Source organism: Mus musculus, chromosome 4 (assembly GCF_000001635.26).
Source record: "Mus musculus strain C57BL/6J chromosome 4, GRCm38.p6 C57BL/6J".
In the NCBI taxonomy this organism is placed as follows: domain Eukaryota; kingdom Metazoa; phylum Chordata; class Mammalia; order Rodentia; family Muridae; genus Mus; species Mus musculus.
This window is the reverse complement of record NC_000070.6, coordinates 34797961-34824102: the sequence shown is the minus strand read 5'-3', so window position 1 is coordinate 34824102 and position 26142 is coordinate 34797961. Positions and strand designations below refer to the sequence as shown.

At 38.7% G+C, this 26142-nt stretch overlaps 1 protein-coding gene across 2 annotated transcripts in view; it reads left to right on the top strand.

Moving 5' to 3' along the window:
- Positions 1–20993, top strand: part of Zfp292 (zinc finger protein 292) — a 79874-nt gene extending 58881 nt beyond the window's left edge. Inside the window, exons 6-9 of one of the 2 annotated variants that reach the window (XM_006537978.4) lie at positions 4503–4639; positions 7688–7829; positions 12060–14421; positions 14523–18562. In XM_006537978.4, the coding sequence (XP_006538041.1) occupies positions 4503–4639; positions 7688–7829; positions 12060–14421; positions 14523–14668 (2787 nt within the window). In that variant the 3' untranslated portion in view covers positions 14669–18562. Of the gene's footprint in view, positions 1–4502; positions 4640–7687; positions 7830–12059 lie in introns of both variants that reach the window. The other variant, NM_013889.2, reaches the window with a different exon arrangement.
- The last annotated feature ends 5149 nt before the right edge of the window (positions 20994–26142 follow it).

Here is a 26142-nt window from a genome sequence, read left to right as displayed (position 1 = left end):
CTCCAGTTTTTCAGTTGATTCTATCTTTAGAATAAACATGGAAGAGTTTTTTGAATGCCCTTTTGTTTTCTCTCTAGTCATCATTTTCTCTCTCCTCTTTCTCTGGGATGGAGAGTGTGGGTGAAGTGTTTGCCACACAAGTGTGAGAACCTGATTTCAGACCCCGTAAACCCAAACAAAACATGGAAGCCTTTATATGTCTATAATCCCAGTGCTCCTGTGATGAGATGGGAACAGCAGTGAGCAAGAGGCCCAGGTGAAGGCAGACAGACAGTCAGGGACGACAGACACCACTTCCAGCTGACTCCATGTCATTCACTTGCCCACCACCACCACACCCCCAGCACAAAGAGTTTTTTCAGAGTTCCCTTAAATCAACTTAGAAATATAACTTATATACTTTTCTTACATTTCCTACACACATATATTTTATATATTTAAAACATACAGTCATTAACTGACAACACTTTGTTTTAGTGACCTCATTTCAATTTGTTCTGTTTACATGTAATAACTGCAGTTCATTAATATAAATTTGTGATATATTTAACCAGACAGGTGGATATTTAGATTGGTGTCTTGTAAGTGAACCTCCTTGCATCCTTGAAAATATACTGATACATTTCATTCACTGATGTGGAATTGATTCTAAGAATCTACATCTTTTAGACATGTGAATGGTAGCACAGACCTATAATCCCAACACTGGGGGGTGGGGTTGAAGCAGGAAGAAGCAAGGTCAAGGCCAGCTCAAGGTGTGCCTGGTCTTTAAAAAAAAAAAATCAAGAATTAAAACAAAGAATCTACATATTGTAAATAGGGTAGAGACAAATTATTCAGAAAAGCAACAACAACAACAAAACCATGACAATGAACGTGTCCTGAAATTCCTTCTTTTCTGACACTGGAGAGTCTTGATGTAGAAATATTTGCTAGTTGTATGATGTTTTTACTTTTTTTTTTTTTAGGTGTGATGATGTTTGCCTTTAAAATTCTTTCTCTATGACACAAAAACATATTTTGCTGAGCAAACTGTAATCTTGAGACTATTAATGGAAAATTGAACTAATACATTTTAAAATATAGTTGGTAAACATGAAGTACTACTTAAATGTTCTATTCTTTTACTAAGTAGCACAGAGAACCATATGAAAATAAAGGCATTATTTACATTCTAAAATTATATTTCTGCTTTATAAGAGGATTTAGCAGGGTATATCTTTAACAAATAGATCGTTCTATACGGTCTTACATTTGAAATTTGGCCTATTTTATAAAAATAGGACATAGTCCCTAAATTGGTGATATATTGGTAATTCCTGAATTATGCTGCTTTGTAATTTTAAAACAATTAATTGTTTTCAAATGGTTATATTTTACTTCCACAAATTGTCTATTCAGTCATTAATTTAACTTTAGTTCTCTTATCTGTGCTATTGGCTTTTTTTTTTTTTTTTTTAAGAGAACTTCTCACAAATCAGGAAAAAATTAAGTTTGAGGTAAGGGGCCATGTTCCTGGAACCTGTGTAGGAGTGAGAGGAGAGGAGCAGGCCCACAGAACTGTTTTCTCTGAATGCTAGTGCACAGCACGTTCAACATACACTGGATAACAGTACAGCAACACAATCTTTTAGTTAAGTTTTTGTGTATTTTGAGGATATGAACTTTTTCACTTGGCATATTGTGTACATTTACATATGCATATACATAGATGTGTTATATATATATGTGTGTGTATATATATACACACACACAAACACACACACACACACATATAAATAGAGGGAGAGGAATTAGCACACACACTTCAAATATTAAGAGTTAGTTTAATGGAGGTAACTGTGGGAAATAATTATACAATTGGTGCCATATGAGCTTTCAACAGGAATTCAGGTTTTAGAAGGAACTGATGAGATTCAAAGATATCATATTTTCAAGAGATAATGAATTTTTTAAAACTTGAACAAGTAAAAAACAATGTTTAACACTCTAGGACCTCAATATACTTAGATATGTGGAATTCTGAGATGAGACTGAATCTAAGCTTGTATTAAAATCTTGACTGTCAGTAAATTAATAATTTTGAGTAGCTTAAATCTCTGAGCATCCCGAGTTAGCAAATCTGAGGTCTGAATTTTCCTCAAATCTCTTAACTTTTTGAACACAGACATACCACCAATGAAAAACCCCACCTCTGCCATCATGTTATGGTCACAGCGAGACACAGGTACACTAAAGACACTGCATGGGCTACTGACCTTCGGGCATGTGTATAAGATGGGAAAGGACATTTTATGTGCAGATTTGGACCCCAAACCCAGTATCTCATTGTATATATGCAAATAATTTTAAAAATCTGAAAGGTACAGCATATCTGGTTCCAAGCAATCTAGGTAAGTGACCCTCAGCTTTGGTAGTGTCTTCCTGCAGCCTCTCATGTCGATTATCCATGCTAATTCTGAAGAAGCTGGCCCTAATAAGTAGTTTGCTCCCATTACTGTTATTAACATGTTATAAAAATGGTTTTAAAAAGAACTTGCAGCTCATCTGACTGACATTTGTCATGATGAATGTATTAGAGTAATTAAAATTAACAAAAGCCTTGTAAAAGGTAATATAATAAAATGATAAGGGTTTAGATCTTTGTCAGTCAGATATGGTTTGATTTGTGGGTCTAGTTCTTAATTGTTGTAAGCAAATTAATTTCTTATCTATAAAATATTATACTCTCTGCCTAGTGAGAAAATTATAATTGCAGTGTACATGAAATGTCTGACGCTGTGTTTAACATATTGTAGCTATTTTAGAATACTGATTGTATAAACATACATCTTTTGGACCCTTGTTTGTTGGGTTGTGTAAATGGCGTAGCTTACAGATAAAGCTTTGCTACAGCCTGTCTGACAGGAGTAGTGCACTGCTCTTACTGTACTGAAGTTACCACAGGTGGTCCAGACACACACACTCTTTAGTCAGCCTTTTCCCTGGGTGGCTACATGTGTCTGATCACAAACAGTTTAGGATTCAGTCAGAGCAAGCTACCGATTGCACCCTCATTTTAAAATGGTTGTTGGTAAGCTAAAGAGTTGAGGGAGGGACTGAGTGCAAAGGCCTTGACTTGGCTCCCACACCTTCATGATGGTTTCCAACCACTCCTGACTCCATCTTCAGAACTCCATCAGTCAGATTCCATCTTCGGGTTTCTGGCACTAGGCACACGTATGGTACATATATGTACATGTAGACACTAGTACATACACATAAACAAAACCAAAATCTTTCTTAACATCTTTAAGAACAAGTCATTGTTAGATCACAAAAAGGGAAATCAATGATTTTCTTAGTGTTTTCCTGTTTTTGTTTTGTAATTCACCCTAGCCTAGAAATTACAATCTCTTGCCCCTCTGCTCCTGAGTGCTCAGATGTGTCTGCAAGCACCACCATGCCTTAAAATCACATATCAGTCTTACATACATAACACCTATCCTTTTGCTTACCTTGCATCTGATGGGTTGTGAGAGAGATTATTATGAGCCAGGAGAGACAACTACAGTCCTGTGATACATGGTTGCTGATGGTCTTCATTCTTCAGTTCCATCTCATGTATACCGTTAGGAATTCAATCTTTCTATTTCCCGAAGAAAAGATAATCTTTCCTTGTTTATTGTTACAGCAAATTGTAGACGTCATTGTCTAATTCTGTTTTATATGTATAAGTAATTAAGTGATACATCTTAAATTTGTTTTAAATACTAGGTTAAATGATTCAGGTTGCCTTTAGAGTATATGAACCTCCAGCAACGCTTTGAGTTGGAGTAAGTTTATATGAAAAGCAAAATAGTAGAGATGAGTGAGCCTGTTTTTAAAGTGATACAGCTGTATTCAATACTCTGGGTTTTTTCTTCCCTTAAGATTAGTAGACAGTTTATTAGTCTGTATCCACTACATTCTCTGTGTTTTCGGGTTTTAGTAATGGTTTGAATCAGTGAGTCAAAGAGTAACAGTGAAAGTGCTGTGGTTTTCTTTTTTGGTAATGGATCCAATTTAATGGGTAAAAGATGCTTATGACTAATTAACACCTGGTAGTTACTGAACATTCATGCATTTCTGAAGGTAGTTGGTATCCTGCGGTTTTAGTACTCTCTCAGAATACTGTATTAATATTTATTAGTTATAAAGAGTGGTTATAGCCGGGTGTGGTGGCACACACCTTTAATCCCAGCACTGGGGAGGCAGAGGCAGGTGGATTTCTGAGTTCAAGACCACCCTGGTCTACAAAGTGAGTTCAGAAACCCTGTCTCGAAAACAAAACAAAACAAAAAAGAGTGGTTATTTTAAAAAATAACTTGCCAAGTCTTTATCTCAGTTATCATTTGATAGTATATAACTTTGATATGTTTTACTGATAAGAATTTGTGTGTATCAAAAGGAAAATTAAATTTATTGTTGTGTGTGTGTCCTAAAGCCACTTCATGACCTGTTTTTGTTTCCTTTTTCTATAGATTTCAGAAGTGGATTGCAAAGATGCGTTAGAAATGATCTGTAACTTAGAGTCAGAGGGTGATGAGAAAAGCGCCCTGGTTTTGTGTACTGCCTTTCTGTCACGGCAGCTCCAGCAAGGAGATATGTACTGTGCTTGGTGAGTTGCTATTCTTTTCTAAGGATTTTGTTAAATTAGTAAACAAAGGTCAGGTGGGGTGACACAAGCCTTTAATCCCATTACTCTGGTGGCTTTGTAAACTCATTTTTACGATTTCCAGTCTTGCCTGGCCTACGCAGTAAGTTGCAGGTCAGCCAGCACCACATAGTGAGACCCTGTCTAAAAAAGAAATAAAAACAATGATAAGAATTCATGTAATCAAGATGGCCTCCTGCAGTAGTAGGGAGCACAGCTATCTCCATGGCCTCTGGTCATAACACTGACCGTGATTACCTCTGCCTCTGGTGGCAGGACAGATGACAGATGCACCTGGCCCCTCCAAGCAGCAAGGAGACCAACTGTGTTGGTGTTATACTGTGTGCTGCTGCTGTGTGCTGATGGCTGTAGTCTGTGCTTCCTCTGGAGATATGTGCACGCTAGTCCATGCTACCTGCTGCTTTGGGCAAGTGGCCTTAGTAACTACAATGACATTGAAGGCTGTTGTGACAACCCCTGCCCCCCGCCTGAGAGAGAGAGAGAGAGAGAGAGAGAGAGAGAATATATGAATGAGAGAATAAAAGAAACAGTATACACACAGAGAAGGTGTGGGCTCAGTTTTCTTTAAGGGCCTGGCTACTGTGAAGTGGGATGTTATGGAGGCAGAAAAGAATTCATATAATTTAGAGATTTTAAAAAATCTTTTTTCTTACCAAGACAAAAGGTGTATTTTCAGGTATTCTGTTCTATGAAATCTGATTATCAAATATTTCATATTTTAGTTTTAGGAATTCTTTGTGTTATCAGGCAGTATTAAATTTGTTTTCAGTTCTTTCTACCTATCTGTGATTAGAGTATATTTTTTCTTTTTTTAATATTTATTTATTATTATATGTAAGTACACTGTAGCTATCCTCAGACACACCAGAAGAGGGCATCAGATCTCATTACAGGTGGTTGTGAGCCACCCTGTGGTTGCTGGGATTTGAACTCAGGACCTTCAGAAGAGCAGTCATGCTTTCAACTGCTGAGCCATCTCTCCAGCCCAGTATATATATATATTTTTAACCTACATATTATATATTTTGAGCTACTTGGCACTTACTGGTAGAAATATAGCGTATTTAATATCTGTATTGAGCATCCTCCTGGCTGGCTTCTTGGGTCCTTTAGATGCTTCCTGACCCAGCACATTCCCAAACTTCTGTAGCACCCTTGGAGGGGGGGGGGGGCTGCAGCTTATTCTGACTTCCATTAAGATAAAAAACTTGATAACAGCCCTAGGTTATTGTTACCCAAGATGAGCAGTTGTCACTCAGTGGTAAGGTAGTCTTTAAAGTAACTGGATTATAGCATATTAAGAATATTTGCATTCACACAGCATGTGAATGAATCTAGAACAGGCAAGGTAAATAAATGGCTGTGCAATCAGTTCAGAGTTACCAAGCTTTTCTGAGTAGTTGCCTCTTGTGAATAAGTTAAATCTTAAATACAGAGGTGATTGCTCTTAAAGTCATGGATAACTACAGTGTGTTTTTCATGGACAAGTAGATTTTCTGAGCATAAGATAATGTGAGAGTCAGTAATATCTAGGGAATCATTGCTACATTGGTTTAAAACGACATCAAAGTGAATTTTATGTGACACACAGAAGCTGCCTCTTACCAACTCTGAAGGCAACACTAGAAACTTTATGTAGAAAACATAGTTAAAGCACAGTTGAGAGTTTGGAGAATGGCTAGAGGACACATGGGAGGAAGAAAGTGGAGCTGCAGAGCTTAGGGGAGTGAGTAATCCAACCTTCTAGCGTGTAGAAGGCCTGCCCTTTGGGTATGGCTGGAGGCATAATGGAAATGGAAAATAAACTTCCTGCATCTGTTTTGACTACAGTAAAAAGTTTAGGCTATTTGGAGATAACGATGAATTCAATAGAAAGAGCTGAAGGAGGAAGAATGGCAGCCCCCCTGTTCATGCACAGTACACACTGCTTAGAGATAGGAACATTCTTAGAAATGTGTGCTTTAAAGAATTGGTCATTGAAATGGCTGCAGTGGTATACCTCACTAACGGGGTATTGTTATGGAACCGATCAAACAATACGTGGCCTGCTGTTGACTACAAGCTGTTAAAGGAATCATGGCTTAAGTCAGATTTGGGTTTTAGAAAAATCAAAGTAGACGAGACTTCTAAAGAACTAGAAAGGTGAATGTTGCCAAAAGTTTCTCACTAGGTCCTCCAGAGATGTTCCAGTCCAGTGAGTGAGCAGCAAAGAAGATAGTAACTAAAGAGCTGGAGTCTGAAGAAAACATTAGCAAAAGCTGCTCTTGAGAACAATTGTTGAAAATGCTCAAGCAGGGAATTTAATGAGTGATGGAAGAGAAATTGGGCACAACTGGCACATTTATCATTTTAGTTATTTTCTGTGAAAACTGTTATTAACATCAAATAAGCTTAGGATTTAGTTTTCTTTTTGTTTAACCTTTGTGTCACATGCGTGCTTTCCTTTGGGGGTCTGTAACATCATTGGTAGTTCTGTTCATCTAATAATAACAGCCTTCTGGATAGGCTTTAATGCAGACAATACTTTCTTTATGGAGCTGTTATTTGGGGAGATGCTGTAATTGAAGGCCTGCTAGGGGAAGGGTCTATCCCTGAGGTACACCCTAATCCTAGATAGGTAGGGTTTTCATTCTTGTGCCTTGTTAGATGTTATGCACACAGACTTTGTATTTTTATATTACATAGTCTAAAGTCCAAATGTGACTCAAAGATTTTCTTTATATCACTTGTTTAAGTATTATGTTTTCTTATTAAAAGACAGCTACTCTGAGATTGAAAAATTCTGATTAATATGGTAAGAAACTGCATCTGATTTTTATTCTGTAGAAACTCAAAGAGGCTATTTATCTTGTATTTAGACATAATTTTATCCAGAGAATTGGAATCTAAAGTCAGTTTTAATTTCAAATGTAATGGCTACATTAATGCACAATAGATTATTCTATGATTATTACATTACTCCTGTCTATCCTTCAAACTTTTTTTTCAAAGGGAACTCACTCTGTTTTGGAGTAAATTGCAGCAAAGGGTGGAACCATCAGTACAAGTGTACCTGGAAAGGTGTCGGCAGCTTTCCCTGTTAACAAAGACTGTGTATCACATTTTCTTCCTGATTAAAGTTATTAATTCAGAGGTAAGGCTATTCAAGCTACTTTTCCTTAATTTAAATTGTCTAACTTGTCTTTAGTAAGATCTTTTCTTTTGTTATTTTGACACTTTATTTAATGAAAATTTTTTTCTTTCACTTTAGCGTTTTGGACCTTGATTTTATTTGTGTGTGTGTGTGTGTGTGTGTGTGTGTGTGTACACAGACACACACAGACACACACACACTAATTAATCCTTTGAAATATTTGATCTAGAGAAACCTAGCTGTTGATACAAAAACCGTCCTCTTACCTACCATCTGTAATATTTCCTATTTTTGATTTTTGGTGTCCTAGTGTGTGTTATAGTGCTTTGGGAGTTTAGCTCTATGCAAGTTCGGAAAGTGTATAGAGGAATGTGGAAATTATTCTATTGCTGACAGTGGTCAAAAACAAAAACCAACCAACCAACCAAAAACAGACTAAACACTCCTCTGGCACAAATACTTGATAAAATTAAGCAACGTTTTTGGCAGCTGAGATTACAAGAACATTGGGAAAATACCCCTCCACTCCTAGGATTCAGCAGAAAAAGTAACTTAATAACTGGATCAAAAAGCCTGAACTAGGGGCTAGGCTATAGGTTTGGGAGAGTGCTTGCTATAGCGTGCCCTGTGCTTGACTCCCAGCACCACATGAACCAGAAGTGGTGGTGCACATACACAGTCCCAGATCAGACCTACCCATGGCTACATACTTAGTTCAATGCAAACTTGGGATGTATCGGATCTTGTTAGGGAGAAGGAGAGAGAGGAGAGAGGTAAGGAAATGGAAGCGTGAACTGATGGGTATCCTCTTAAAGACCAGAGATAGTATATAGACATCAGATGAAGTGTTGAACCCTCTCAAATTAGGGAGTTGCATCTGAATTCTTCCCTTACACTCAGCTAATTTCTGGGTCAAAACAGGTTAATCTTTCCCTAAGAAACTATAACCATAACTCTTTACACAGATTAGGGGGCTGTTTATATATCCCCATGACAAGTAAATAATCAGCATTTACTTACTTACTTATTTATTTATTATTTAGTTATTATTTATTTATTTATTTATTTAGAGGTAAGAAACCTGGACTAGACAGTTGCAGAAGCAGGAACAGAACTGCTTTGAAGGGGCATGCTTTCTGTACAAGATTTTGTTTTGTTTTCTTTTGTTTTTTCGAGACAGGGTTTCTCTGTGTAGTCCTGGCTGTCCTGGAACTCACTCTGTAGACCAGGCTGGCCTCGAACTCAGAAATCTGCCTGCCTCTGCCTCCCGAGTGCTGGGAACAAGATCCATTTTTAAAGCCTTGCTTAAGCTGAGTTCATCATCAAGGCTTACAAAAGCACATAGAAGGATAGAATTAAGCATGCAGGTATAAATGTCATAAACTGCATATAAAGCCATGAACGAAAAACTGAAATAATTTCCCCAGAGAGCAGAAGGATTGGGGCCGGAGGCAAGGCTTTGATGTTAACAGCACATACTGTTCTTGTGGATGACCTGAGTAGAGTTCCCTGCTCTCATAGAAGGCAGGTCACGATCATAACTCCACCTTCAAAGAACCCTGCCCTCTAGTTTCTTCTTGTACCTGCAACTCATGTGCACAAACACATAATTAAAAATAACAAAAATAATTGTGTGCTGGAGAGATGGACTTAGTGGTAGCCAGCTGCTATTTGGTTTGATTCGGGTACCCACCTGGCAGCTTACTACCTGCAGTACCTGTCAATCTGGTTCTCGGGTGCTCTCAAGAGTACCAGGCACACATGGGAAAGAGCTCATTCACGTAAAAATAGGTAGAAAACGCTATCAACAAGAATAACAGGATCAATTTGTCTAATAGTATGGATAATGTAAAGAGAATAAATTATCTTTAAAAAGACAATGACAACAGATTTTAAGAGTCAGAACTTTTGCAACTGCAGAAACGTAGTAATTGAAAATTTAAAAGCAGCATAGATAGAACACGTAGATTATATGCGCCTGAAAAGACTGGCAGGTGCTGCACACTTACCACGATGAGAATCCAGCACTGAGCTTACCCCTGCCCCGTGGACTCATTTTCTTACAGTAACCTGTACTCAGCTCTTTACTGCAGAATGGCCTAAAGTCCTATCACTGCAGAGAACAGAAAAATTAAGCATGAAAACGTTCTTAAAAATCACGTACAAATTCTTTTGAAAGATGAAATAAGAACAAAAATAATTCTCCTTTAAAAATATCTCTTATTGTCTATATTTGGTCAAGAAGTCTTAAATAAAATTTTTGTATCTATTATGTCCTGAAATAATTTTTCTTTTAGGAGTGAGAACAAAGGGCATCTTTCTACTTAGTAGATCTTCCTCTCTCTTCACCCTTGTTAACTCATCCTTACTTTTTTATGTTATATAAAGTATCAGAGTTAACAATAACTGGAAATAGGGCAACAAGTGTCCGAGGAGATTGCTGTCCAGTTTTAACCATCCGCTGTGTTACTACTTAATATCTAGCTTAGTGGGTAGCATGACGAGCAGAAGAAACCCGGAACCAGAAGCCATGGGAGCTGGGTGTGTGTTAGTCTTATCTCAGAGCTTAACCACTCTGGCATTCCTTTCTCAATCCGATGAGTCAGAGGGATAAGGGGAAAGTGGGTGCCTTGTCCCTACTTCTTTTCTTGTAAGGAGGCCCTCTCGTTCTGCCGAGAGTGTTTCTCCGTGATGACAGTCATATTTTAAGCCCGGTGGCTCCTTCATATTTGGTATATGGTAGCCCTCATAATTACAGTGTGCTTTGATCAAGTGAGACAGGACCTCATGTGGCCAGGAACTTGATGGTTAGAGCTCTGCCTCATGCTGCCTCTTCTTCCCAAGCGTCTGCATTGCAGTGTGCACCTCACCCAGCAGGGGAGTTGCTGCATCTCCATTCATGTAGGATCATTTTTCTCAAACTCTTTGAACTTAGACTTGAAAACTATAGCCCTGCCCTTAAAGGTTTTATCATCTGTTACTAGAATAATTGCAGTGTATGCAATATATGCTACAGCCCTTTCTACTACATGGTAATGTTGAGACTCCTAGTACATGTGTATCATCTCTTAAGAATGTATAAGTATACGGTACATGAGTTGATATTTTAGTTTATAATAGCACTAGAAACCCCACTTTTAAGACTCCTGGTTAAGAGCACTGCTTGTTCTTCCAGAGGTCCTGAGTTCAATTCCCAGCAACCACATGGTGGCTCACAACCATCTGTAATGGGATTTGGTGCCCTCTTCTGGTGTCTCTGAAGACAGTTACAGTATACCCATAAATACAATAAGCAAACAAACAAAAAAAGGCTCAAGTAATTATTCTTCTTTACTAACAAGTTAGGTCCGAGGAATGAGTTCATAACTGAATTAAGGTTGTATATTTAAAAAATTACAAAGACAAATGTAAAATTAATGATACATGATAAAGATCCTAAATGACCATTTACTGTTCCCCAGACACTTTTACTAAACTGTACCAGGTACTTTAGATTCTAATTTATTTTATAGATCACACCTAGTGTTAAGTCTGAGTGTTGTTTTGGCCTCTGTTATAGGACTTGTTGTCTTTTAAATATTATTAAAAGATGTGTTTTTATTTTTCTATTCATATGAGTGAATGTGTGTGTGTATGTATGTATGTATGTATGTATGTATGTATGTATGGGTGGGTGGGTGGGTTTCTACAGAGATTAGAAGTTAGACTCTGGTTGTGAGCTACGTGTACTGGGAATTGAATTTTGGTCCTCTGGAAGAACAGCAAGTATTCTTAGCCCTGTGCTGTCTCTCCATCCCCTTGACCTCTGCTTTATAAAAGGGATATGAAAAGTTAGAAAAGTGAATTTTTTTGTTTTACAGGTCTTTGCTTAGTTTTTACTTGTGTTTTTAAGAATTTCTTTCTGGTTCTTTATACACCCGTTTTCATATCAAGCTGACTTTAGGCACAGGTGTCTTTCTGTGTTGCTATTTTAAGATTCAAGAACAGCACATGTCAGTCTTAAAAGTCCAGTTTAAGAAAGAAAGAGAGAATCTGTGCTTGATAGTGTAGAGTAACCTTGATAGTGTAGAGTAACCTTTCCTGTATTTTGATAGTGTAGAGTAACCTTGATAGTGTAGAGTAACCTTTCCTGTATTTTGATAGTGTAGAGTAACCTTGATAGTGTAGAGTAACCTTTCCTGTATTTTGATAGTGTAGAGTAACCTTTCCTGTATTTTGCTTGTTTCACAGACTGAAGGGGCTGGACTCGCTACCTGCATAGAATTATGTGTAAAAGCTCTTCGCTTGGAATCTACAGAAAATACTGAAGTGAAAATATCAATTTGCAAAACCATTTCATGTTTGTTGCCTGAGGATCTGGAAGTCAAACGTGCTTGTCAGTTGAGTGAATTTCTTATTGAGCCTACAGTAGATGCATATTATGCTGTGGAGATGTTATACAACCAGCCAGACCAGAAATATGATGAAGAGAATCTTCCAATACCAAATTCTCTACGTTGTGAGCTCTTACTTGTTTTGAAAACTCAGTGGCCCTTTGATCCAGAATTTTGGGATTGGAAAACTTTGAAGCGCCAGTGTCTTGCTCTCATGGGAGAAGAGGCGTCTATTGTGTCCTCAATTGATGAACTGAATGACAGTGAAGTCTATGAGAAAGTAGACTACCAGGGTGAAAGGGGAGACACATCTGTGAATGGCCTTTCTGCTGCTGGACTTGGTACTGATTCTGGCCTGCTGATGGATACTGGTGATGAAAAGCAGAAGAAGAAAGAGATAAAAGAATTAAAAGATAGGGGGTTTATATCTGCTAGGTTTAGGAATTGGCAAGCCTACATGCAGTATTGTTTGCTCTGTGACAAAGAATTCCTTGGACACAGAATAGTACGGCATGCTCAAAAACATTACAAAGATGGGATTTACAGCTGTCCCATATGTGCAAAGAATTTTAATTCTAAAGACTCGTTTGTCCCTCATGTTACCCTGCATGTTAAACAGTCTAGTAAAGAGAGACTAGCAGCTATGAAGCCATTAAGAAGATTGGGAAGGCCTCCTAAAATCACAGCCACCCATGAAAATCAAAAGACTAATATTAATACTGTGGCTAAACAGGAACAGCGACCCATAAAAAAGAATAGTCTTTATTCAACAGATTTCATAGTGTTTAATGACAACGATGGTTCAGATGATGAAAATGACGACAAGGACAAGTCTTATGAGCCCGAGGTGATCCCTGTCCAGAAACCAGTACCTGTTAATGAGTTTAATTGTCCTGTGACCTTTTGTAAAAAGGGCTTTAAGTACTTCAAAAATTTAATTGCTCATGTGAAAGGCCATAAGGATAGTGAAGATGCCAAACGCTTTCTTGAAATGCAAAGCAAGAAAGTCATTTGCCAGTACTGTAGAAGGCACTTTGTAAGCGTCACTCATCTCAATGATCACTTACAAATGCACTGTGGCAGTAAGCCATATATATGTATACAGATGAAATGTAAGGCTGGTTTTAATAGTTACGCAGAGCTGTTAGCCCACCGAAAGGAGCATCAAGTCTTTAGAGCAAAGTGCTTATTTCCAAAATGTGGCAGAATTTTTTCCCAAGCTTATTTACTGTATGATCATGAGGCCCAACATTATAATACGTACACGTGCAAGTTCACAGGTTGTGGTAAGGTGTACCGTTCTCAGAGCGAGATGGAGAAGCACCAGGATGGCCACAGTCATCCTGAAACAGGGCTGCCTCCTGAAGACCAGCTTCAGCCATCTGGAAATGATGTGAATCCGGACTCAGGAGCGACGGCTGCAGGAGGAAGGTCCGAGAACAGCATTGACAAGAACCTGGGTTCAAACAGAAGTGCAGATTGGGAGAAAAACAGAGCAGAGCCAGCTGTGACTAAACACGGCCAGATCTCTGCCGCTGAACTCAGGCAAGCTAACATACCATTGTCAAATGGTCTGGAAACCCGTGATAATACTACTGTTCTTCGGACCAATGAAGTAGCTGTGTCCATCAAGGTGTCTGTCAACCATGGGGTAGAGGGTGACTTTGGAAAGCAAGAAAACCTAACCATGGAAGGCACTGGTGAGCCGCTGATCACAGATGTGCATAAACCAGGTATAGGTGCTGGGGTCCAGTTATGTCATCCAGGTTTCCAAGAAAAGAAAGGTCACGAGTGCCTGAACGAAGCCCAGAATTCTTTATCAAACTCAGAATCACTGAAGATGGATGACCTTAACCCACAAAGCTTAGAAAGACAGGTGAACACTCTGATGACCTTTTCTGTACAAAATGAGGCAGGACTTGAAGACAATTCACAAATTTGCAAGTTTGAATGTGGAGGTGATGTTAAAACCTCATCCAGCCTTTATGATTTACCTCTTAAGACACTAGAAAGTATCACATTTGTTCAGTCACAGCCCGACCTAAGCAGTCCGTTGGGATCTCCATCAGTACCTCCAAAAGCTCCAGGTCAGAAGTTCAGCTGCCAGGTTGAGGGATGCACTCGAACATATAACTCTTCACAGAGTATTGGAAAACACATGAAGACAGCACACCCTGACCAATATGCTGCTTTTAAACTGCAGCGCAAGACGAAAAAAGGTCAGAAATCTAACAACTTAAATACACCAAATCATGGAAAGTGTGTTTATTTTTTGCCATCACAAGTGAGCAGCTCTAATCATGCTTTTTTTACACCACAGACCAAAGCCAATGGGAACCCTGCCTGTTCAGCCCAGGTGCAGCATGTCTCGCCTTCCATTTTCCCAGCTCATTTAGCAAGTGTATCAGCTCCATTGTTACCCTCAGTGGAAAGTGTCCTAAGTCCAAATATACCTTCTCAGGATAAACATGGACAAGATGGCATATTATGTTCACAAATGGAAAATTTGTCTAATGCTCCCTTGCCAGCACAAATGGAAGATCTAACCAAAACAGTTTTGCCTTTGAATATTGACAGCGGCTCAGATCCGTTTCTTCCTTTACCCACAGAAAATAGCTCTCTCTTCTCTTCACCAGCAGACAGTGAGAATAATTCTGTTTTTTCCCAACTGGAAAATAGTACAAATCATTATCCCTCCCAGACGGATGGAAACATAAATTCCTCTTTTCTGAAAGGAGGCAGCAGTGAAAATGGAGTTTTTCCTTCCCAAGTAAGTTCTGCAGATGACTTCAGTAGCACCAGTGCCCAACCGTCTACACCTAAGAAAGTGAAAAAAGACCGTGGTCGAGGCCCAAATGGGAAGGAAAGAAAACCCAAGCACAACAAAAGGGCTAAATGGCCTGCGATTATCAGAGATGGGAAATTCATCTGTAGCAGGTGTTACAGGGCTTTCACCAACCCCAGGTCCCTGGGTGGACACCTGTCTAAAAGGTCTTACTGCAAACCACTGGATGGAGCAGAAATAGCACAGGAACTTCTACAGACCAACAGACAGCCTTCCCTCCTAGCTAGCATGATTCTCTCCACAAGTGCAGTAAATATGCAACAGCCGCAACAGTCTAACTTTAATCCAGAAACATGCTTTAAAGACCCATCATTCCTGCAACTTCTTAATGTGGAAAATCGTCCAACCTTTTTACCAAGTACATTTCCAAGATGTGACGTGAGTAACTTTAATGCCAGTGTTAGTCAGGAAGGCAGTGAAATTATTAAGCAGGCTTTAGAAACTGCTGGCATTCCCAGCACGTTTGAGAGTGCCGAAATGCTTTCTCAGGTTGTTCCAATAGGCAGTGTCTCCGATGCAGCACAAGTCAGTGCAGCGGGGATGCCAGGGCCACCTGTGACACCCTTGTTACAGACTGTTTGCCACCCAAACACCTCACCATCAAACCAGAATCAAACGCCAAATTCCAAAACCCTCAAAGAATGTAACAGTTTGCCTCTCTTTACAACAAATGATTTACTGCTAAAGACTATTGAAAATGGCTTGTGCTCCAATTCATTCAGTAGTTCTACTGAACCACCACAAAATTTTACCAATAATAGTGCACATGTTTCTGTTATAAGTGGGCCTCAGAATACAAGATCCAGTCATTTGAATAAAAAAGGAAATAGTGCATCTAAGAAGAGAAAAAAAGTTGCTCCTGCAGTAAGTGTATCTAATACTTCCCAAAATGTGCTACCAACTGATTTACCAGTGGGCCTTCCAGCAAAGAATCTTCCAGTCCCTGATACCAACACACGGTCAGACATGACTCCAGATTGTGAACCTCGGGCTTTGGTGGAAAATCTCACACAGAAATTAAATAACATTGACAATCATTTGTTTATAACTGATGTAAAAGAGAACTGTAAAGCCAGTCTTGAGCCCCATACAATGTTAACCCCTTTAACATTAAAAACGGAAAACGGCGATTCCCGAATGATGCCTTTGAGTTCATGCACACCAGTGAATTCTGATTTGCAGATTTCTGAAGATAATGTTATTCAGAACTTTGAGAAGACTCTTGAAATTATTAAAACTGCTATGAATTCTCAAATACTTGAGGTAAAAAGTGGATCTCAGGGTACTGGTGAGACAACACAGAATGCTCAGATAAATTACAGCATGCAACTTCCCTCAGTAAACTCTATCCCAGATAACAAGCTGCCTGATGCTTCTCAGTGCTCCTCTTTCCTAACTGTAATGCCAACAAAGTCTGAAGCATTACATAAGGAGGATCAAATACAGGACATTTTAGAGGGTTTGCAAAACTTAAAACTAGAAAATGACACCTCTGCTCCAGCTTCCCAGAGTATGCTAATGAACAAATCAGTAGCACTGTCCCCTACTCCTACTAAATCAACTCCAAATATTGTAGTCCAGCCAGTACCCGAAGTGATACATGTTCAGCTTAATGACAGAGTTAATAAGCCCTTTGTGTGTCAAAACCAAGGCTGTAACTACAGTGCTATGACAAAGGATGCCCTGTTTAAACACTATGGTAAAATCCATCAGTATACTCCAGAGATGATTCTTGAAATTAAGAAGAATCAATTAAAATTTGCTCCATTTAAATGTGTAGTACCTTCATGTACCAAAACATTTACAAGAAATTCTAATCTCCGGGCACACTGTCAGTTGGTGCATCATTTTACAATAGAAGAAATGGTAAAGCTAAAAATAAAAAGGCCCTATGGAAGAAAATCTCAGAGTGAAAATTTGTCATCTCCACAGAATAATCAAGTGAAGAAACAGCCATCCATGGCCGAGGAAACAAAAACTGAGTCACAACCAGCCTTCAAGGTACCAGCAGCAACAGGTGATGCTGCACTTGCTAATGCAACAGTAATCCCAGAAAAACAACTTGCAGAAAAAAAAAGTCCTGAGAAACCAGAAAGTTCTTCACAGCCTGTCACATCTTCTGCTGAACAATATAATGCAAATCTTGCAAACCTAAAAACCAAAGGAAGGAAAAATAAGAGGCATAGAAAAGAAAAGGAAGAAAAACGGGAAAAGAATCCAGTTTCCCAGGCCTTTGAACTTCCAACAAAATACAGTTCGTACAGACCTTACTGCTGTGTCCACCAGGGATGCTTTGCTGCTTTTACAATACAGCAAAACTTGATTCTTCATTACCAGGCTGTACATAAATCAAATCTTCCTACATTTTCTGCAGAGGTTGAAGAGGAAAGTGAAGCTGTTAAAGAAAGTGAAGAAACTGAACCGAAACAATCAATGAAAGAATTTAGGTGTCAGGTGAGTGACTGTTCTAGGATTTTCCAAGCAATTACTGGCCTAATACAGCACTACATGAAACTTCATGAAATGACCCCCGAGGAAATTGAAAGCATGACTGCTGCTGTGGATGTTGGCAAATTTCCATGTGATCAGTTGGAGTGTAAGTTGTCTTTTACAACATACCTGAGCTATGTTGTTCATCTTGAGGTAGACCATGGAATTGGAACAAGGACAAGTAAGGCAGAAGAAGATGGCATATACAAGTGTGACTGTGAGGGCTGTGACAGGATATATGCCACTCGGTCTAATCTTCTCCGACACATCTTTAATAAACATAATGACAAGCATAAAGCCCATCTGATTCGGCCAAGAAAATTAACTGGCCAGGAAAATATATCAAGTAAGGCAAACCAAGAAAAATCAAAGTCTAAACATCGGACAACAAAACCCAACAGATCCGGGAAAGACGGAATGAAAATGCCAAAGACAAAGCGAAAGAAAAAAAGTAATTTAGAAAACAAGAGCGCAAAAGTAGTGCAGATTGAGGAAAATAAGCCTTATTCTCTAAAGCGTGGGAAGCACGTGTATTCCATAAAGGCTAGGAATGATGCCTTGGCAGAGTGTACAAGCAAATTTGTGACACAGTATCCATGTATGATAAAAGGGTGTACTTCAGTCGTTACAAGTGAAAGCAATATCATCAGACATTATAAGTGTCATAAGTTGTCCAGGGCATTTACATCACAACACCGCAACATTCTTATTGTCTTTAAGCGATATGGCAACCCACAAGGAAAGGAAATCTCTGAGCAAGAAGATGAAAAGAATGATAAGAAAGATCCTGATTCATCTGTTTTAGAGAAAAATGATAACTCGGAACCAGCTGCTGCTCCACAGGAAGAAGGTAGAAAAGGTGAAAAGGATGAGATGGATGAGTTAACAGAATTATTTATTACAAAGTTAATAAATGAAGACAGCACAAATGCAGAAAACCAAGGCAATACCACTTTAAAGGGAAATAACGAATTTCAGGAGCATGATTCCTGCACATCAGAAAGACAAAAGCCTGGTAATTTGAAGAGAGTTTATAAAGAAAAAAACACTGTGCAGAGTAAGAAACGGAAGATTGATAAAACTGAGCCAGAAGTATCCTTGGTGGTAAATAATACACGGAAAGAGGAAGAGCCTGCCGTAGCAGTTCAGACCACTGAGGAGCATCCTGCATCCTTTGACTGGAGCTCCTTCAAGCCTATGGGATTTGAAGCATCCTTTCTGAAGTTTCTTGAAGAGTCTGCAGTGAAGCAGAAGAAAAATAGTGACAGAGACCATTCAAACAGTGGAAGTAAAAGAGGATCCCATTCCAGCTCCAGAAGACATGTTGATAAGGCTGCTGTGGCTGGTAGCAGTCATGTGTGTTCCTGTAAAGACAGTGAAATCTTTGTACAGTTTGCCAACCCCTCAAAGCTTCAGTGCAGTGAGAATGTAAAAATTGTTTTAGACAAGACTCTTAAAGATCGCTCTGAGCTTGTCCTAAAACAGCTTCAGGAAATGAAACCTACTGTCAGTCTAAAAAAACTTGAAGTACTATCCAATAATCCAGATAGGACTGTTTTAAAAGAAATCAGTATAGGTAAAGCCACGGGCAGAGGGCAGTACTGATAACTCATGTACTATAAATACATATCATTTGTAGTTTTATTTTAAATAGAAAGCCATCAAGCATGCTGTTGTGAGCTTTTTAATTTGTTGACATGGATTAACCTAGCTTTAAAAAAAAATGAGAAAAAAAGCCATGACATTTGTCATGTAGAACTTTATTTTATCCCTATGGGACTTGAACAGAATCAATACTTCAGTTATTGTAAATAATTGAGTTAAGCCTCAAATTTCTGTCACCCAGTTGTCCTTTCCATGAACGATACTGAATTAGTGTGATTGGTATCTTTTCAGCAGATCACCATTCATGTATAGCAGTACTCTTTATTTGTAGATATTTTTGTATATATTTATTATTGTAAATCATTTGCTGCCACCAGCAGTCTGTAAGTCTAAATGAGTAAATGATACATTTATATTTGCAATTTTAATTTTAACAAAGTGATCAAGTTTTTAAACTTTTATTGTTTTAAATTAAGAACTTTTTGAACTAAAACTAGAACTGCCATACTTAATTTTTTTTTAACATAAAACATTTACAAGATGATATCAAGGTGTTTTGTTTCGCACGGTAGGCACATTACAGCACTCTGCTCTGTGAATTTGCCATCCTCCACTCGTGGATGGTGTTCATGTGAAGTTAGAGCAGATTCCTTCATTTCATTCATATGGCTATAGATTTTTTTCCTTTTTCCATTGCTTCTGATCAGATATAGTTACTATGAGTCCCTGAAATGTAACGGAAATGTGAATAAAGACTTTACTACATTGAAGATTTTAAACATTGGTATTTTAAGATATCCTTTGTCAATGTGATAGAAAGTAGTAGTGGCGCAGTGTAAATATGCCAGGTGGTGGTTTGTGAAGTAGCCCAGTATTGCCTTAAATAAAATCACATTTCAGTTCTTCTTTTGTATGTGATCTTATAAGATTTTTTTTCCCTCCCACTTTCTGAGATTTATGGATGGTGTATAGCTTTAAACTGTATAAACTTTTGTGGAAAGAATTTTTTAGACATTTTTATAAATTTTAAAATTGGTATCATCCAAGTGAGCCCATCTTGTGTTTATAAAATGCAAGAATCCTTAACATTTATAGTTACATAGATGAAACACTTTCTATAAGGAAGTATTATGTTTTGATTTTACTATTTATAGGCATTAGGTTGTGCAGATTTGTCTGTCTTCACATTATCTAATGATACGATTTTCATTAGATTAGTCTTCAAGAACAGTATTAGTCATGATTGATTATTTGATCATTCAGTAACTAGTTCTTCTAGCTTAGCTTTCTTCACCGTTTCTGTGCTGGGAGGAAGTGATTTCTGGAGCACTGACAGCCCTCATGGATAGCAGCACAGCTGAAATCAGGACTGGAAACAAGGCAGCGTTCGGATATCGACTTTCATGTTTGCCATCAATAGCATTGTTTCTTTGGGGGTTTTTTGTTTGTTTGTTTTTCCTTTTGTTCGTTCGTTTGTTTTTTGATATGTTACAAAACATCTGCGTTCACAGTGCTGCCCCGACCTGTGGTGGTGTGGTCACATGGGTGTGTTCCCTGTTCTGCGTCAGAGTGGCAGAGAATGAGGCACTAAGATGCTGGTACTCTGAATAAATAAGCATGGTGAAAGAATGACCGTAATTTCTTTTGGACACTTAAAAGTTTAATTATTAAAGTAATACAGTTTTATTTGGGGGGCCTAATGGATTGTGTTGAGTAGTTGGTTTCACTTTAAGGTTTCTTTTCAGTATGCATAATACTTGACATATTAAAATCCTTGGTAAGCCCACTGTTATTTATTAATGTTAAAATAAAGGTGGTTTTCATGGTTGATTTATATTTTTTCAACAACTGAATAATGTTTTGTTCATGGGGCATTTTCATACAATTTTCTTAACGCTTCTAACTCTTTAAATATGGGTATTTAGCAATAATATCTGATAGAATACTGTAGCAAAGAGGTTTGTTGCCAGGCATTTATGTTAGCCACTGTAAAGTGAAAAAGCCAATGCAAAACCAGGCATTGTGGTCCACACCCAATTCTAGTACTCAGGATTGCCTGCCTCAAAACCCAAGCCAGCCTGTGCTACATATGAGATCCTGTCTGCAGAAACAAGGACAGAAAATATGGAAGAGAAAACAATATATTGTGCAACTTCTTCCCTCATTAGAAGATTAACCACTACACTTGACTATATTTTCCAAGAGGATTGCCAACATTGAGTAGCGTTTGTATATGTATTTTATAGGTAGTGAAGTTAAAGCAGTTAATGAGACTATTTTTAAGGTGCAACTGATGAAATTATATAATAAGACAAGAATGAGGTACAAACAGCACACTGGCAAAGTGGAATGCCTTGGGACTAAATAACGGCAAAAACATACTGTTTCCAAATACAGTTTTTGTCAATCTGTTCTTAAAATACCCTCTTTCTCCAACCTAAATTTGCCCAAGGTGTCCTTATTAGAAGTGGGGTTTTCCCTCTATTTAAATCTTTAATATTACAGGTCAGAATCTTATTCAAAGTAAATCACTGCCATAAGTTAACATGACAGTTCTGGGAAGTTTTTCAGCAGTGTTAAAATCCGTTACATTTTAGAAAGCTAGACAGATACGTATTTTTTAATGAAAGAAAAGGTGTCTGTTGAGTGCAGTTAAGTTGAGCAGCTGCTCCTTTTGGACAATTGACACTGTTTAGTGAGTAGATTGGGAAAGTAGAGATTAGCCAGAAGCCACGGTCCTAGTTTAGAAAGATTGATGTAAGCAGAGTAAATGGAACTTGGGAGAGAAACTAGGTTTATGAAAGACACTAGTGCAAGCCTCCTTTATGATCCTGGATAGCGAGTTATGATCAGTGATTTTCTGTGCTGCAGCGTCCCTGAAAAGGAAAGAGTGCATTAGCGTGCTAGATGCTAACAGGGTGCTGGTTAATGAGAGAATCTGTTAGGCTTAGGTGGTCATGAAAACATTTTTCCTTTTTAACGTCAAGAGTGTCCTGCTGTATTGACCTCTGAAGGGCTGCAGAGCTATCTTCACTGTGTTGGCGGCAGACTGCTCATTTACCGGCATGAGAGAGACCTTGAGCTCCATCAGCAGTGTTACCTAACAGGGTCCGTGGGCCTCTTTCTCACAGTTGACCGGGTGTGCAGTATCTCGGCCATGTACAGATGGCTAGCATTCTGAAGGGCCTACCATTGCAGTGTATTAATCCTTATGTAGTATTGGCTGTTAATGACTTGAATATCACCGTGTATTCGGTAATGCTGAGTAGCACTGGCTTGTGTATTACCACACTCCAGTCCTCTCAAAGCCCCTGCTAACCTTCAGACATAACCCTCCTGCTGCTCATTCATGTGACCCGTTTTTTCTCTTTCAGCTCACAGCCCCTTGGGAAGGGCGCTCTGAAGTCAGAGCCTGAGACTTTTCCCATCATGCTTTCTTTTTAATGAAAATTATATTCATGTAAAGTAATACCCACTAATAGCTCATTTGAGGCCAATCAAAACTCATTTGGTTCCACAGTCCATTTCCTCACTTGGTATTTACTGTACATTATGTTTGTTCACCTAGAACAGCCCCCCCCCCCCGTGTGTGTGTGTGTGAGAGGGGCGGGGGAGGGGGGAGAGAGAGCGAGCATCTATTCTGAGGAGTTATGTATTACCAGTGTACTTAAGGAACAAACATGACCATCCCAATTCATTACAAAGCTAAGCATCATACATCCGCACCATTTATCACCTCAGCTTTGATCTATTCTCCCAGCATTCCTCATCTAGAAGTTTAAACTCTGTAATTTTTAAATCTAACGTATGCTTCCTGAAATCAAAAGCATTCGTACCTCCTACATGGAAGAAACCTTTATACTTCTGTTCATGTAATGACCCCAAATCAATCATCTTTTGCCTGGAACACTGTCCTGTCCCTTGGTTTTCTTGAATGTCTCCATCACCACCACTAAGTGGCATGTTTAGGCAGTATCCCTTTCATCTTCACAGTGTCTTTTGGAGTATTTGTGGTTCTGCCTATATCTTGTTACTCTCCTTTGCTGATCATATAGTGGTTATATTGGTTTCAATTTAAATCCTCAAACCAGCAAGTTCTTCACATCTCCAGGCCTTATTCTTAACTGTTTCTTTTTGTTCAGAATGCTTTTTTCTGTGCTACAACTGTCTCATCAAATGCAGCTTTTTTTTCTTTTTTTTTTTTTCCATTTTTTATTAGGTATTTAGCTCATTTACATTTCCAATGCTATACCAAAAGTCCCCCATACCCACCCACCCCCACTCCCCTACCCACCCACTCCCCCTTTTTGGCCCTGGCGTTCCCCTGTACTGGGGCATATAAAGTTTGCGTGTCCAATGGGCCTCTCTTTGCAGTGATGGACGACTAGGCCATCTTTTGATACATATGCAGCTAGAGTCAAGAGCTCCGGGATACTGGTTAGTTCATAATGTTGTTCCACCTATAGGGTTGCAGTTCCCTTTAGCTCCTTGGATACTTTCTCTAGCTCCTCCATTGGGGACCCTGTGATCCATCCAATAGCTGACTGTGAGCATCCACTTCTGTGTTTGCTAGGCCCCGGCATAGTCTCACAAGAGACAGCTATATCTGGGTCCTTTCGATAAAATCTTGCTAGTGTATGTAATGGTGTCAGCGTTTGGATGCTGATTATGGGGTGGATCCCTGGATATGGCAGTCTCTACATGGTCCATCCTTTCGTCTGAGCTCTAAACTTTGTCTCTGTAACTCCTTCCATGGGAGTTTTGTTCCCAATTCTAAGGAGGGGCATAGTGTCCACACTTCAGTCTTCATTTTTCTTGAGTTTCATGTGTTTAGGAAATTGTATCTTATATCTTGGGTATCCTAGGTCTTGGGCTAATATCCACTTATCAGTGAGCAAATGCAGCTTTTTGACCCCATAATTGATTGTTTATTGCTAAAACACTTGGGTTTTCTTCTGAACTTTTGAGTTACTGCTTTTTACCCTCTTGATTGAGGTCAGAATTGAAATATAGAGAAATATTCTCAAAGGAGCGATGCTGGTTATTGAGAAAAAGGTAAAAGGAGGTGACGCGTTTTAGGTCAGAAAAGTCAGAGCTAATTCTAGGCCAAAAGAAGAGCGTGCCTTTTTATAAAGGGCCTGCGAGGAGTGGCTTTTAAGGAAGTGGTAGGAAGCTGGTAAAAGGATGGTGTTGACAGGAAAGGCAAGCAAGGGCCGCATCATCATCGTGTCTTAGACCCACCTGTAATGGACTTGATAGTCACTAAAGAATTGACATTTGGGACTGAAGCAGGGAAATGTGAGTTTCACAGCTTTAAATTTTCAGTAAGGGAAAAAAATCCACTGGATAATTTAAGAAGTAGTCCAATGATTGTCTCAGTCATTCTGGAGAGAGAATACTGACTGAATAGAACAGTAGTAAAAGCCCAGGAGGAAATGTAGATAGGATTGAGTAATCTAGAATATTCTGTGCCATTTGGTTGATTATGGGAAGATAAAGGCAAAAAAATGGATTTGTTTCCATTCAAGATGCCACTCACTGGTGCAGGTACGATTAGGGCAGGCATTTATTATAAGTGGATGGTTGTGAAAGGAAGGGTGTACATAGAAACATATTTGTAGCTTGGTGCAGGGGAAACTCCAATGTTTAAAAGAAGAAGTTATGATTATTTCCTTTTAGTAGAAGCCAGATGGAGTTGGTAACTGGAGGCTCGCATGGCTTCCTGTCCAAGTGTTTGAAAGTAATGCACTAAAAGTGTCCATGACGTATTGATAGAAGGTAAAAGTGAAAAATAGTATATATTCAATTATAAGAGTTTTGGCTCTGGTAATTTATTTTCCTTGCCGTGTTATTTGGCAGACTAAGGAGTAAGGTTAGAAGAATCAGTGTTGAATTTGAGGCTCCTGTAGGTTACTATAGCAAAGCAGTACAGTGTTCCTAATTGAAATAATTCTGGAGTTGAAAAACTGAAAGGAAACTGTCTTTCATTTCTTGAGTATTTAATATATTTTGTTAGAGTTAAGAACAGCTACAAGTAAAAGTTTGGGCATTTGCCATTTTTAGCATAGGATGGAGATTTGAAAATTATATTCTTGTAGAAAATTAAAAGTGGCTAAGCAGCTAGGCCTGAGGAGCATCAATACTTGCTTGGTGGGCAAAAGAAAGTAAACCAGCCAAGTCTTGGAAAGGAAGAGACAAGACTTAGAAAGATCATAGCAAGGTGTTTGGCTATGCCAAAGGGAGTTAGTTAGAACTGAGTCCTAAAATCAGTTGCTAGTCATTTTAATGTAGGGAACTGTTAAATGTATGGGTTTTTTCCTAGTTATGCATAGTGAAAAAAATGCCTGCTTGCTAAAGAGGTAAAAATTGGGGTAATAGATGGAACCTGTTCCAGGAATAAAGTTTGTAATGTTAGAATTATGATAGAGAACACAATTTAGATATGTATTAAAAGTAGTATCGTTAGCCAGGCAGTGGTGGCACAGGCCTTTAGTCCCACAGCTAGGGAGCCAGAGACAGGCCTGGTATACAAAGTAAGAAGATAAAATAAAAGTAAAGAAAAATAGTAATGTTAAGCTCCTTATTGGAGTGGAAGGAAACAAGTTCTCAGTAAGAGAAAATGAAAATCGGAAATAAAATATTGGCATGATAAATGGAACATGCATAACACTAATCAAGTGATATCTTCAACTTCTCACGTAGAAGGCAGTATGTGTTGCATCATTTGCTTGATCATGTGGTAGTCCTAGTGGCAGTCACAGGTTGCAGAATCCTGGTGGTGATGCAGCAATGAATAAGTATAGGTAGCACTGTGACAAAGCCCAGGAATGGAAGCAAATGGCCTAGGGGGTCTTAGCTTGTGTTGGAGAGAAGGCAGAGGGATAAGGTCAAACATGAGCCTGAATATGGCATTGAGTTGTAGTAATCCAGCTAGCAGTGTCTAAAAAGGACCATGTAGGCAGGTTTGTTGGTTTTTTATTAGAATGGAGATAGAGGCAGA